We start from the raw sequence: 15498 nt of genomic DNA, 5'->3' as shown, positions 1-15498 counted from the left end.
GAGAAAGGGTAGCATGTGCTCTAAATATTGACAATATTTTCTATATCTTCTAACCCTGGATCTTCCTGAACATTGATTCTCCCTCCTCATTATACTAGAGGACAATATGTGCTTTGTCCTACTGGTCTTTGCTTTGCACAACATGGTAAAAAAAAAAAGTATGCTCATCAAGGTATGCAAATCTCCAGTGCAATGGAGGCTTTGGAGCATACTTTCTGTGTATGTATTATTGTAGAGTCTACCTTACAATATGAAGCACTTTGATGCGGCTGTTGTTGTGATTTGGCGCTGTATAAATAAAATTTCATTGAATATAGAGCACCTGCCTCCTCATTTTGCTGCCTGTTGTTGTTGTTGTTGTGGTTGTTATGACCAGTGCTTGACCCCACACATCAGTGATCCAAGATCAAAGATGTTTGAAAGCAGTATGGTGTGAAAATACGGCTCTTTGCAACACTTTGTACTTTGGGGTCATTTTTGTCCACGAGGACCACAAGTGTTATAAAATCCAATAAAAACCCCATAAATAAATCAAATTACTTAAAACTTATTCCAATCATTCATAGTATAGTAATGAATAACTTCTGTTATTTTCAGACCATTTGATGAATAAAAAACACATTTTTGATAGCAAAAGATTTCTTTCGAGGACAAAAATGACCCGTGGACAAATCATTCTATTTCATGTATTTGATTATTTCAGATGTAATTCACAGTTCAGAGTAGTAATTGCAAATTACTTCGTGTAATCAAGATGAGAGACCACGGCTATAAAAGCGAAGGTGGATTTGGGAAGTCTGTCGCAGCCATGTCCTGTCCGTATACGCGAGCCACCCATTGCGGAAGGTGCAAGATTGATAAGGAGAGTTTTCAGAATTCAGCGTATATTGCGGGATAGACAGGATCCTTTAGCTCAGCGCGACAGTGTGCTCATAGAGAGATATCGATTTTCCCGTGAGGGTATTATTTACTTAACCAACTTGTTGACGAGGGGGTGCAGGACCACCACCTGTCTTTTTTTGCTCTGCCCTTTTCTTGGTTGCTGTTATAAACAAACAAACAGATTATTTCAGGCTCTCTTTTCAAGAGACTAAAAGCAATATAAGTGATAAATATTACCATTCTGTAGAATATTCTTATATTTCACTTTTACTTGTTCCCATGTTCTAGTGGGTCCTGTTGTGGCTCTAATGTGAAAGAGGATATAATGTAATATGATATAATAAATCTACCCTACCGCCTACTGGTGTTGGCCAGAGGGGCCGATGGCGCGATATGGCAGCCTCGCTTCTGCCAGTCTGCCCCAGGGCAGCTGTGGCTACAACCGTAGCTGCCTCCACCAGTGTGTGAATGTGAGAGTGAATGAATAGTGGTATTGTAAAGCGCTTTGGGTGCCTTGAAAAGCGCTATATAAATCCAATCCATTATTATTATTATTATTAAATTACTTACGAGTTTAATTTGTCAGCAACTTTCTGCCAGCCCTCTCTCCTTGCTTTTGCAGCCTTTGCAGTGTTCCCTTGCGTTTTAATTAAACTATGAAACTCCTGAAATCCCTCAATCAAGAGTTCTTGCTGCCGAAAAATACCGAGCCGAGCGCGCTCCTTCGACATTTTCGCCGACCAATCAGAGGGTTGACGATCAATGTTTCTACTATCGATGCGTAGCCCCTTTTACGACACCCAGTGATCTCACATTACTTCATCCAGCTGTACTAATCGTCAACAACAGGTGTGTTCGAAGAACCGGGGCCTGTGCTTCGTACGTCGCTTACTACATCCAAGATCAAATGACACATCCAAGACCAAACCATCGCGCTAACCGTGAGCGCGCTAATCCGGTTCCCCGAACACACCTGCTGTTGACGATTAGTACAGCTGGACGCAGTAATGTGAGATCACTGGGTGTCGTAAAAGGGGCTACGCATCGATAGTAGAAACATTGATCGGCAACCCTCTGATTGGTCGGCGAAAATGTCGACGGAGCGCGCTCGGCTCGGTATTTTTCGGCAGCAGAGCAAGAACTCTTGAGTGAGGGATTTCAGGAGTTTCAGAGTTTAATCAGAATGCAAGGGAACACTGCAAAGGCTGCAAAAGCAAGGAGCGAGGGCTGGCAGGAAGTTGCTGACAAATTAAACTCGTAAGTAATTTAATAATAACAATAATAATGGAGTGGATTGATATAGCGCTTTTCAAGGCACCCAAAGCGCTTTACAATGCCACTATTCAGTCACTCTCACATTCACACACTGGTGGAGGCAGCTACGGTTGTAGCCACAGCTGCCCTGGGGCAGACTGACAGAAGCCAGGCTGCCATATCGCGCCATCGGCCCCTCTGGCCAACACCAGTAGGCGGTAGGGTAGATTTATTATATTACACTATATTATCCAATATTATATTACATTATATTATAATATGTTATATTTTATCCTCTTTCACATTAGAGCCACGACAGGACCCACTAGAACATGGGAACAGGTAAAAGTGAAATATAAGAATATTCTACAGAATGGTAATATTTATCACTTATATTGCTTTTAGTCTCTTGGAAAGAGACCCTGGAATAATCTGTTTGTTTATAACAGCAACCAAGAAAAGGGCAGAGCAACAAAAGACAGGTGGTGGTCCTGCACCCCCTCGTCAACAAGTTGGTTAAGTAAATAATACCCTCACGGGAAAATCGATATCTCTCTATGAGCACACTGTCGCGCTGAGCTAAAGGATCCTGTCTGTCCCGCAATATACGCTGAATTCTGAGGACTCTCCTTATCAATCTTGCACCTTCCGCAATGGGTGGCTCGCGTATACGGACAGGACATGGCTGCGACAGACTTCCCACATCCACCTTCGCTTTTATAGCCGTGGTCTCTCATCTTGATTACACGAAGTAATTTACAATTGCTACTCTGAAATATGAATTAAATCTGTAATAATCACATACATGTAATAGAATGTTAATAGTACATTTCCCTTTTTTAGGAAATGACCTGTGTGAAATCAATAAATGGATCAGGTGCTGCATTGTCTTTAGTTACATTGATGTTATTTATTTATGGTGAAACAGTGGTGGAATATCGCTGTTGCTTTCGTATGAATGACGCGGGCATACCTGCGTGGCCGCGATCTAATCCTGTTTACATAAAGTAAACCTGCTCCCCAGCAGGTTTACGCTTACGGCTCTGTTGCTATGACAGCAAGTCCCGGATGGGCTTCGGGGAACCGAACGATCCAGGATCACGCGAAATCGTCAACAATCTCATCCAGCTAACTCACTTAGCGCGGTACGAAGAACAGGCCCCCGGAATAGCGAGCTCAAAGTTAGCGCGATGATTTGATCTTGGATGTGTCATTTGATCTTGGATGTAGTAAGCGAGGTACGAAGAACGGACCCCAGGATACAAGTTTGCATGTATCACTGGTTGACTTGGCTTCATAAGACAGTGCTGTCTCCTCCCAGCATCCACAGGCGGCTAGGAGGGTTGTAGTACACCAACCAGACGTCCTTCCACCTCCACCTCTTCAATTTGATAGCTTCAGGCTTGAGCCCACCATCTAATACTACGCATCTACAACAAAAGGGGGGATTATTTCTTTTTTACTGTAACATGAAAGTATGAAAATCATTTCCAAAAGGCTGTTAAGTAACCAGTATGCTGAAAGTTATGTCTCAGTGATAAATGTAATGATGAACAGAATCAACCATCTGAGATTTCCCTCATCCCTGGATGATTGATGCACAGGCTCTTTCATGTTCCCTTCTCAGGTTGCATCTGGATTTGTTTGACATCTGACAAAAACAAACCAGAATTATGACTCATTAGTTTTGTGATTTAGAATATTTGTAGACTTTTGAACAAGTGTGCCCTCTAGTGGGCACTTTGGCTGAAGCTGTGTATGTGATGTATAAAAGTCAGATAAACCTGTAAATACCTTTAATTATCTGATACTGATTTTCAGTTGTTAATCAATAATGTAATTAATAATCAAAATTACTTCGTATAAGAAACAGTGAGTCCAGTGTAATTCATCTTTACCATTTGCAATCTGTTCTAAGAATGAGGCCTTGATGAAAATGATTACCTTCACATCATCTATGACAAAACAACAAAGGCATCATCCCTGTGTCTCCTTCACTGTAACAAAAACAGCAAGTAGGAAAGACTGAAGCCACTATCTCATGTATGCCACCTCACACAGATTTCTGTGGTTAGGAAGTTGTGTATTTAATCATCTGTAAATGTGTGGTAAGAGTGTGGTAAGATTAGTGATCACGTCCAAGCATCCGGTTATTTACTACATCAGAGTGCAAAGATTCACTGCTGTTAAGTCACTTCTGTAGTTGGCGTTGATGTCAAACATCTGCATGTGTTGTTGTTTTGATTCAGAAGTCGGGGCCTCTGCTTCTCTCCTCATTGATCTTTGAAGTAATGCATTTTCTGCCTGCATGTTTTTGCATAACATGGATTTTTTTTTTTGAAAAACTTCAAAAACAATTCATGTTTAATTTCATTTAAGTTTTTTTCTTTAAAAAAATGATTATGTCTTGTTTACAGTTTAATTGGTGGATCTGTGGGTGTGTCTTTGGAGCTTCAACGTGCCAGCTCAGTCTTTAAATTGTTAGTCTGTCACCTGCAAATTAATTGTGGTTTTAGGACATTTATTGTCACCTAGTTAATATTTGAAGAAACCCATAACTGCACTCTGTTTAAAAGCTGATTTCTATGTCATGTGAACTAGTCACATGAACTCCTGTTAACTTTATTTGTTGATGCTGAACTGCAGACGCACACTTTGACTCATATTGATACACTTTATTGGTATACTTTCCACTATTGTCGAGCGGCTTTACATAATATTCTTTGCACTACTGTACATGTATGTGTGTCTTTACTTGTATAAAGTTGTGTGTGACCCTAGTTTGTCCCTGTGCTCATGTTGGTTGTGTCTTTTCTTTCTCACCTTCTCTCAAGCTTACTTCTGCACCCTGATGCTCCTCAATCAGCTCTAATGGATCTTCTGGGTGAATGAGGCAAGTTGTGTAAAGCACTTTAAGTGTTTTTAGTAGAAGAGCACATGAAAGTTTACACAGCTGTGAGGTTGAGCTCTCCAACCACTTCCTAGAGAACATGACGGATACCATTAAAAAAGAATTTTCAGTGCCATGATTCGACTGTTACTGAGCCCCAAAAACAGAGCCAGATGGTGGGATTCGTGTTTTCAGTATTTGTTTTCAAAGTGCTGCTGGGAAGAGGGGGAGCTGGGTGGGTCTTCTTTGAGACGGGAGAGGTAAGATTTCCAGATGAGTTATATAGTAGCAGGTGTGTAGTTCTACAGAGAAGATAATATACAAAAGTTACTAAAGAGTAAACGCAGAGAAATGAAGACAAGAGACAGAGCCCATTTACTACCATGGCAGGAATACAAACTGGTGGAGATCTATCACCACAGCTCCTAAATGCACAGCCTCTTGATTTCAAACTACCTGCAGATGTGAGTGGATGAGCTAAAGGAAGCAGCTCCACACAGAGGTGGAGACCAGAACAAAGCTGCCTCAGACCGTCCGATCTGGCCCAGTCCCTGACTTTCACTCATTTAGAATTTATACATATGACTCAAAAGTCATGCCAACTTACAGGAGGTGACACCATTAGTCAAGAAAAAGGAAAAGAAGCTTTGTTTTGAAATTAACAGAACTAAATAAAATGAGTGTAGAAGCTTGTTTCTGTTATCAATAAGTCCAAATTTGGGGTTATTAAATAAAAATTTCCAGTGAAATCTGCAAAATTCATCCATCCATCCATTTGCTACCGCTTATCCCTTTCAGGGTCGTGGGGGGTACTGGAGCCAATCCCAGCTGTCATGGGGCGAGGGGCGGGGTACACCCTGGACAGGTCACCAGTCTGTCGCAGGGCTAACACACAAGGACAGACAACCATTCATACTCACATTCACTCGCACATTCACACCTAGTGGCAATTTGGATTATCCAATTAACCTATCCCCACAAACTGCATGTCTTTGGACGGTGGGAGGAAGCCGGAGTACCCGGAGGGAACCCACGCAGACACGGGGAGAACATGCAAACTCCACACAGAAAGACCCCGGCCTTATCACGCTTGTTTAATATACACTGACAATTAAGAATACCAAAAGACATGAAAAATTTCTTCTTCTTAAAATTTTATTCGTGTTGTTTTAAAAATATCTCTAAATTTCCAGTGGAGACAATTTAGAGAATTTTTATGTTTTACAAGAAATTTAATTCAGTCCAAATGAGTTCCAATTGAGGGCCAATTCACAATAACACAGTGCTTAACAAAGTTAGTTGAACATCACCTAATGTAAGAATTTGGGGTGTTCTTATTTCTATGACAGGTGATGTAATAAATTTGTTAAGCACTGTATATGTAGAGTAAAAACCCTACAATATAAGAGAAGAAAAACCCCAACAATCAGATGATCCCCTTTGAGCAAGCACTTGGCAACAGTGGAGAGGAAAAACTCCCTTTTAACAGGAAGAAACCTCTGGCAGAGCCAGACTCAGGGAGGGGCAAGCCCTCTGCCACGGCTGGTTGGGGGTGAGGTGAATCAGACTGCAAACATCTTAATCAGACATGTCTTACCTGGTAGGATGGACATTCGCTTGAGGAAAAAAATGGGTTAAATGGACATTTTTTCCCTCATACAATATTTAAATATGTGTTGCAGCCTGATTCACTTTCACATTTTTCCTCTCTTTTCTTTTAAAGATGGTTTCATGGGAATTTGGTTGTGCCAGCTTTCTTTGAACTCGAAAGCTGCGTAGACACGAATCCTCGCAATTGCCCCACTTGTTCAGTAGATGCAGCGTGATGTAGCGGATGAAATCTACACTGTGGTCCTGAGAGACAAAAAAAAGATGGTGATTATTATGAGGGAGGATATACAGATAGCAAAGTAAGAAAAGTCTATGTGCATGTGTCTAATGGTAGAGTGTACTCACGGGTATCCTGAATGTCTTGTACCTGCCTGTCCACCGAGTACTACAATTGAGAAGAGACCATTTACGTTTACGTAACAGCTTTATGACAATATTAAACTGGCATTATCTAAATAAATTTTCAGCAAAAAAGTACATTTCATATTATGAGCCTCATATGTTTTTCATACCTCACTCATGAACGGGGTGGAAAAGTCCATTTTCAGCCCTCTAATACTGAAAATCAATCCTGGTGTATGAAGAGAAACACAGAATAAGAAGAGAAGCTTAATCCAGAAGAAAAGCACATAGTACTAGAAAGACTGTAATTGTTTGTGGAAGGAGATCATTTACCAAAACACAAGGCCAGCATGAGGACCAAAAGTCCCAATGCCTTGATGGCTCTAAAGAGACCTCTGCTGCTGCCACTACTGTAGTCAATAAAATCATCAGTGGTGTAGTCCACAGTGTCACAGTCATCATAGTTGTAGTCCACAGTGTCACAGTCATCGTAGTTGTAGTCCACAGTGTCACAGTCATCGTAGTTGTAGTCCACAGTGTCACAGTCATCAGTGTTGTATTCAACTGTGTCTTGGTCGTTATTGTCAGGGACTGGACAGGGCTGTCGCCTTTTAAAAATTCAGAATAGAAAAAACAAAATCATGTAAGAAAAAATGTACATGGAGGAACAAATGGATTATGATTACAAAACATGCATCTATGTCGATCGTGGCTCAAGAGTTGGGAGTTCGCCTTGTAATCGGAAGGTTGCCGGTTCGAGCCCCGGCTTGGACAGTCTCGGTCGTTGTGTCCTTGGGCAAAACACTTCACCCGTTGCCTACTGGTGGTGGTCAGAGGGCCCGGTGGCGCCAGTGTCCGGCAGCCTCGCCTCTGTCAGTGCGCCTCAGGGTGGCTGTGGCTACAATGTAGCTGCCATCACCAGTGTGTGAATGGGTGGATGACTGGATATGTAAAGCACTTTGGGGTCCTTAGGGACTAGTAAAGCGCTATATAAATACAGGCCATTTACCATTTATGTCAGTGGATGACAACAAAGAACATGTAGACCAGCACTAACCTGTGTAAAGTCTCCTTGTAGGAGATTAACGGCTCTCCTTGGCTGCCGTAATAGCCATTAGACTGAAGTCTTTGGCTTCTTCTCAACATGGCTGTAAAATGAAAGGGAAACATGGGGTTAAGTGAGTCTCTAACACAAAGCTTATCAGACTTCATAACTATGATTTGAGCATGTTTCCATCAGAAGCAAATCAGTGCAGATTCTCTTAGATATAAACTTCACGGTGCCAGCTTGTTCTTTTTAATGAACAGAATAATATTTGAATCACACCCATTTATGAAATCCGCTCTTAATACAGAATTTTATTTTCCCAGTGTCTTCAAAAACAAAGCGTGATATTGTTATGATTCATATCATAGCAACAGATCACAACATTTTCTTGCAAAAAAATCTCTTTCACATGTCAGTTTGTTTGTTCACAATGTAGCTGTTAAAATTCAGAAAAAGAGGAAATCACCACAGCAGTAAAGAAAGACTCAAAGCAACTAAATGAATTTGGCCCAAAATCCTGTCAAAGTCTTTAGAGACATTCACACTAGAACTAAAAACTCATTGTTTATAGATAGATAGATAGATAGATAGATAGATAGATAGATAGATAGATAGATAGATATTTATTATAGTTAATATAGAATTTGGCCTAAAATCGTATAAAAGGGTCTTTAAGAATTAAAAACTCTTTGTTTTTATAGTTAATATACAAAAGGAAATCAATTTTTATCAGACAAGCTGCATCTAACAGGTAAGCAGTAAAATCACCTTTACAGTAGAATGTAGCTACTAAAAAGTGCTTTTCTGACATAATCAACTGGATATCATTTTTAAAATGTTCAGATTTGAAACACATATATTAAAAGTAAGATGTGAAGCCAAAACATACTCTGTTTTTGTACTTGCTGATTTTTAGTCTAAAGATTGCACTTACCTTCACTTAAAACGAAAGTTGAAGAAACTGAATCGCTAAGTGTGCTTTTCCGTAAATTTGGACGTTTAGCGCTTCTCACTGAACTCATCTGAACCAGAAAATTTAGGTGCAGAAGAAAAATTTCAAACCGCAGCTTTTTCAGTGACGTTACAAACAGACACATGCACAAATCGAATATGACGCACGCGCGTTCCATAAGAGCAGCACTTCGTGTGCGCACGCGCAAAGGTGTGAGCGTAGATCTGTTTTGTTTTTTTTTTAATGAAATTTGCTCGAAATTTACCTTTCCTTCTCAGTCCCTTTATAAACACCGCATCATATTGTCAAAATTCATATAGCATATATCTTAATGTCACGGACCGGCTCTGGAGGACTCAGGGGTCCGAGAGCAGTTATTATCATTATTACTACTACTATGTGGGGTCTGTGTCGTCTACTGTTCTGTCCACATTTGTATGTAGAGTGTGTGTGTGTGTGTGTGTGTGTGTCTGCTTCTCTCTCTCTCTCCCCGGTCCTCGGGGCTGTTGACGGAAGCGCGCGTCGTGAGAGGCGTGTCCGGGCGACTGTCGTCATCGGGAGTCCCTCTTCGCTGTTGCTGGCCCACCTGCAGCTGATTACCTGACCAGCTGGTGGTAATCATCCCTCCCGGCTAGGAAGAGGTATTTAACCTGGACTCGCGGCGACAGTCGACGTGGGATTATTACTCCTGACCGGTATAGTCTGTGCTAGGCGTGTGGCTAATTGTGGATTGTCCTTCTTCCTCCAGGAAAGTCGGGCGAAGAAGCGAGTTGGGGAGCACACACACTAAGGGAGCTACAGCACGGGACGCACTGGGAGCAAGGGATGAGCACCATTGGCAAATTGCATCTCTGAGTTAATTGTTGGACTAACCCGTCTATTCACTTTATTTAAAGTGCACTGTGGCATCGCAGAGTCCTGCGTTTTGGGTCCTACTTTCCTCATCCCCATGGTCTGCCAGCCAGACCGTGACAATTAAATAAAAATTTCCAGTGAAATCTGCTAATTGAGTAAGTTAAAAAACAAGATGCAATATGCTCAATGGTCTACCTCAGGGGTCAGCAACCGCACCCAAATAGCCAGTTGGACGCGATTTCCACGCAAAAGAAAATACTGGGAGCCGCAAATACTTTATCTTCATTTTAGATGTCAGTCTACACTGAAAAAAATAATCAGTGGGATAAACATAAAAAAAAAAATCATTGTAATCGGTTGCACGAAATTAAGTTATGTTTGGTTAACCTTAGTTTTTTTTTATGTTATACCTGCACACATTTTTCTGGTAACACGAACATGACTTTTTTATGTTATGTTTTTCATTCCGGTCAAATATTTATAGAAACCACTTGTTTATCAGACATGAACTTTTTGTGTTAATTGTATTGGACTACTATGTGTTATATTGACAAGATTATTTTATGGTAAGCTTATTTTATTTTATAACAAATTTCTAATATATAATATATAATCTAATATATAATTGAGTGTTCAATAAATAAAACTAAAGGCTGATTTTTCTGTATGTACTGTACACTTTCTCTCAATCAAAGAAATAAGCAAAACATTTTTGAACAATGACCTGTTACACAGTTGTAACAATGGACTTTCAATTCAGGCTTCCAAAATATACATGAGTCATATTTGTACAATGCATCTCTTGAAAAACATTCCACAACATTCCTCAAAGTTATCTGCTGTAACCTGAATTCAACCTTGTGGGGCCTTATGACATCGCGCTTATGTAAAAAATAGTTTTTTTAAATGTAAGAGCCATAAGGTAATATGGCAACAGGGGTGTAATTATTAAAATGACACAAAGAAGAGACTTAAAATAACATTATAACCCACAGGCACAAAACCAAGAGACCTAAACTGATTAGTATTGGCTTGCTTCTATCATTAAACATCACAATCACTAGACGATGCAATCTGTTTGTAGTGGTGCACCTTGGGAAAAAAATTGCAAACTGGTGAAATTGGTGCAAGGCACCATTTCCATTGAGAAAAATGGAAATTCAAAGTTAGAATTTTTTTTAAAAGAGCCATGGCTTGAAAAGTGAAAACTGCAGTAATAAAGGCCCCAAGTTGAAAAGTGCCAGAAAAATAAGTTTCACTATGTACTGCAACTTTACCAGTGCTGGCTTAAAACAAAGGATGGTACATATTCGAAGAGGTAAACATGTTGTTCCCACATCATAACTGGAAAACTGTTCAATCGTACAGTCTGGTCCTGAAAACCTGGGCCTTCTTTGAAAGGCTGTTCCTTTTGAGCTCCATAACCAGTTTCTATAATACCTCAAAGGTATACTTTTCCAGTGGGTAGGTGAGGCTCAAAGTGTACATTAGTCCAAACAGCATTGCAGCTGCTAGGGTATAGTTATCCAAATCCTGCCAGACTCTCTGGCCTTCAAGGACTATCCTGATGTCCTCAGGGCTGCCATTGGCATCTCTTGACTTTATGATGTAAATTCCCATGGTTGTTTCCTTATTAGATCGTTGGATAATGGCTTCATCTGTGGCCTAGAAAATGCAGAATTCCAAAATTTAATTAAACAGAACACTGGTTAAAGAACATTATACCAAATCTTATTTTAATCTGTGTCACTATTCCAAAAAATATTAACATTAACACATTAGGTGAAAAAAAAAATGGATTCATTACAGCATGTGATTTGAGTCCTCAGAATGCTTAAAAAGGTAATGCATGAAGTGAAATCTCCATGCAAAGAAGCAGAATACTGTCAGAGCATAGAGAGGTGTTCAACTATGAACTCCACACATAGTTCTAATGCAGGTAAAGGAAAAAAACAAACAAAAAACGAACCCATGGTAAATTGTGAAAATCCCAGGTGATTTTCAACATACTCCTGGCATAGAGTGACAAGCAGCATTTTGTTAAAATTATTATTTTCCCTAAAGTGTATACACAAATTAATTTTTTTCTTACCTGGGCCGTGGGCTCCAGAATGTTCTGAAGTCTTCTTCCTATTTGTCCTCCTCGCCTTTTGAAGACCTTTATTAGTTTGTCAGATAGCACATCTATCTGCGAGAGTAATATGGACTGCAGTGGCATGGTGGTAATGCGCTTAAACTCTGCATTTATCTAAAAAGAGAAGTTGTCACATAAAAATGCTGTCAAAATCTCAAATCTCACAAGGTTACATCCACACAAAGTTGTTATTTTTTGTCATATTACTATTTATTAGCTATGGGTCCCATGTTGCTGAGCAGTTCCATAGTTGCCCTTACTTCCATACCACCCAAAGCCTGTTTGCAACCACAGCAGTTGCCTCCTTCTGGCCATTTTGCAGTTCTGCCAAATGACCCATAAACTACATCTATTATTGTCATATACACATCAAGGTCTTTCATTAATACTTAGTTAAATTAGTTAATTTGACCTTTCCAGAAAATTTACCTTACAGAATGTGAGATAACATATGCAAATCTTCACTAGTAAATAAAATAATGTTATTAAAACATTAACTGTAACACCTCTACATAACAGCGCTAGAGAATTGTTCTGAAGCAACACCAATCTGCCCTTCAGCAGGGATAAGCATCATATATCGATACAGAAAAAATAAATTTAACATATTTATACTGTCATTATTTTTATCTCTTTAAGCCCTCCTCTCAGTCTCTCTATAAATCAGTTAAAATAATTTGTTGGGTTTTTGTGTGTCTGTAACATGTTATCAGTACATTACATTCACTGCCCCAGAACATGAAATAAAGCCCCACGTCACGCAGTTCCTCTCCTAATGAGTACTGCGTAGGTGTCATGCCCTAAATAAACCCACTTTAGTGAAGACACCCCCCCCCCCCCCCAACACACACAGAGCACACCCCATGGCAAAACTAGCTTATTTAACTGTTTAACTAAAACATTTTAGGTACAACCAGTTAACTAAATGGACACAAGTTTGTTAGTCTGTATTCACTGAGAAAAAACAAGCGAATGTGACTGGGCACACATTGAAAAAAAGCTAATGCACATTAGCAGGGGGGGGGGGGGGGGGGTGGAGTTTCAACAGAAAACATAACTATTTTCTGTTATTTTGATATGACTGGTTTTAAAAGACTGAACATCCTTCTAAAACAAGTGAAAGGCGTGAGACTTAATTATGTTTAGACCAAAAATATAAATGATTCATGTTGGATATATTTACTGTGTTTTTACTAATTTAACAACCTCATCATTGCATTAGTCGCTTTATGCTATAGCATTGCGCTTACATTAGCTTGAAGCTCAAGGCCGTCATTTTATTTAATTTCTTTTTCTGGGCTTACAAACAGGACACACAACATTTAGATAACCGTTACACTGAATCTTGGGTCTGTGTTGAGTCTTCCAGCTGCTGACTACAGAAGCTAGATTGACCTTTCAGCATGTTTATAGCGGCTGTGGCTATGTGCTGGTAATGTTACCGTGTGTGAGCAGTCACATTGGCAGCAGACATGTTTCAACAAACTAGTCATATCCCAGCCCTACATTAGCTTGTTTAATGGTTAAGACACTGCAGGTACCACCACTTACTACAGACACTGATGCAAGTTTGTAATAGTCTGTTAACTTAGACTGAAAGAATATACAAACAATATTAACTCACATTATATATGTTAATTACTAATTTGCTTATCGCATAATTTCGGTTACCATTAGCTAACTGGAGCTAGCTAACATTGGCCTTTCATGGTTTTCGATAAACAGCCCACATACCTGTAAAATAACAACACCCCAGTAAAAGTCCACATATATAAAGGGTCTACACTCTTTCTCACTGGTGTGTTAGCTTTAAAATCTTATTTACCTTCAAGTGTAAAACTCCAGATGGTAGTAGATTTTCCAAAGCGAGAGACAAAAATGGCGGACAGTGCAGCCGATTTTTCCTTTCCAGGGGGCGGAGCTTGGGGATAAAACACGACTAACTTGTTTCTTTTCAACATGATTTGTTCTAAAAGAATGAATATTCTTAAAGAATATGTGAAAATTAAAAGACAAAAATATGTTTAGATGTGAAATTTAAATTTGTCATGCTGGATATATGAAGTAATTCTATGCAAATTCAACAACCACCCTATTGCATTTTTTTCCAGTGTATATATTGCTTTTTTGTCTTTATGCTTTGTGTGAACTAAAGTGTGTTTCTTATGAAATCCATGAACTGCTACAGAGAAAATGTAATTTTCTCTATATTTCTGTCATTGTAGCCGCTAAGACTGGTGGACCTAAATTTTCCCCACCACGTCTGTTCACATACAAGAGGAAGGGGAGTGAGCGGGTCAGCGCTCAGGGCACAGAAACTTAGCTGGCTTCAAACACCATTTATTTCCATAAAAGAAACTCAGCCAGAGTCACAAATACAAGATAAAATTACCCGTATACAATTTAAAAAAAAAAAAGTGTTGCAACCTGCTAAAAACCCTGCCGGCAGAACTAACTATACACTATTAAAACAAGGCTAAAACATGTTTTCCATATGCTAAAATTACCCTCCCACAGTCCCATAATCCCACAGTCCCATAATCCCACAGTCCAGCCACACATGGGCGAATGGTCCTTATCTGAAAGGGACAGGAGAGGAACTTCTCTTCCGGTATGATAAAACTCGCCAGCAGCAGACCAGGGAGGAGGCTCCTATCGCAGACCTGTCTCATCCGGACAGCGCGTCGCCGCACAGTCCCGCCCTACTCCACACCTGAACACGGCCTCCCTCGTCTCACCGTCAGATGCAGGCAGAAGGGCATCCCTGCCCTGTTGTGCATTGCGGCCATCACCACCCACTAATGATGGCCCGCTTGAAGCTGACGCTCCGGAGCGTGTGTCGAAAAAAACAACACACTGGTTCAGAAGCACTGTGTCGAGGCTTGCTTCGTTTGGCAAAAGTCACGTGACCAGTGACGTCCGAAGCTTCATTACGCACGTAACTGCTTCGGTACCTGATTCAAACGGATATAAGGAAGTGAATCATCCACGGGATTCGTGGAGTGTGTTGATGGTGACAGAGAGCGAGGAGGTGATCATTCCACTGACAGATATGGAGCCAGCGAGGAAGAGAGGACGTTCTGGCGTGTGGGAATATTTTGAGTTGATTTTGCTCAATTCATTTTATCTGCCGAAGTGAAAAACCTGAAATGTCCAAAATCATGTTTTCATAATGTAAATACCATTACAGCATATGACTTTAGGAACACTTCCATGTGAATTAAAGCTAATGAAGACTACAAAAATGTATTTGACACTATACGTAAATTACATTGCTACAGTTTAGAAAATCATTTTGTTTATTGTTTTTAGGTGATAGTCTGCAGGACCCAGGAATACCTGCATATCTACCAGCTTGCAGTGTAGTTCCTGCACTCCACAGCCTCTTCTGCTCCATGCAAGTGGATTTTCTCCAAGGCAGGAGAAACTATTTCTAAGAAAAGAAACAGACTCAGCCAGCGCACAGTAACACTAATCCTCTTTTTAACTGTAAATAACAAAAGGGCTACCTGACATAGATCATGTTTTTA

General features: G+C 40.1%; 1 protein-coding gene and 1 long non-coding RNA gene across 2 annotated transcripts; both read right to left on the bottom strand.

Moving 5' to 3' along the window:
* Positions 1–6947: 6947 nt before the first annotated feature.
* On the bottom strand, positions 6948–8125 carry LOC308398476 (uncharacterized protein; the record flags this gene model as incomplete). The annotated part of the gene is made up of 4 exons (XM_080885135.1): positions 6948–7022; positions 7150–7208; positions 7313–7587; positions 8037–8125. 4 exons carry the CDS (start codon positions 8123–8125, stop codon positions 6948–6950), a joined length of 498 nt encoding a protein of 165 aa, XP_080741261.1.
* A 2443-nt stretch (positions 8126–10568) lies between these two features.
* Positions 10569–14448, bottom strand: LOC308397999. Its single transcript, XR_013971881.1, has 3 exons — positions 13794–14448; positions 11927–12082; positions 10569–11499 (listed from the first exon to the last, which is right to left on the bottom strand). It is a non-coding gene; the product is annotated as an uncharacterized lncRNA (long non-coding RNA).
* Positions 14449–15498: the final 1050 nt, after the last annotated feature.

Source organism: Rhamphochromis sp. 'chilingali' (genome assembly GCF_963969265.1).
Source record: "Rhamphochromis sp. 'chilingali' genome assembly, chromosome: 6".
Lineage (NCBI taxonomy): Eukaryota > Metazoa > Chordata > Actinopteri > Cichliformes > Cichlidae > Rhamphochromis > Rhamphochromis sp. 'chilingali'.
Note: the sequence above shows the minus strand (reverse complement) of the source record. Positions and strands in the feature narration are given on the sequence as shown.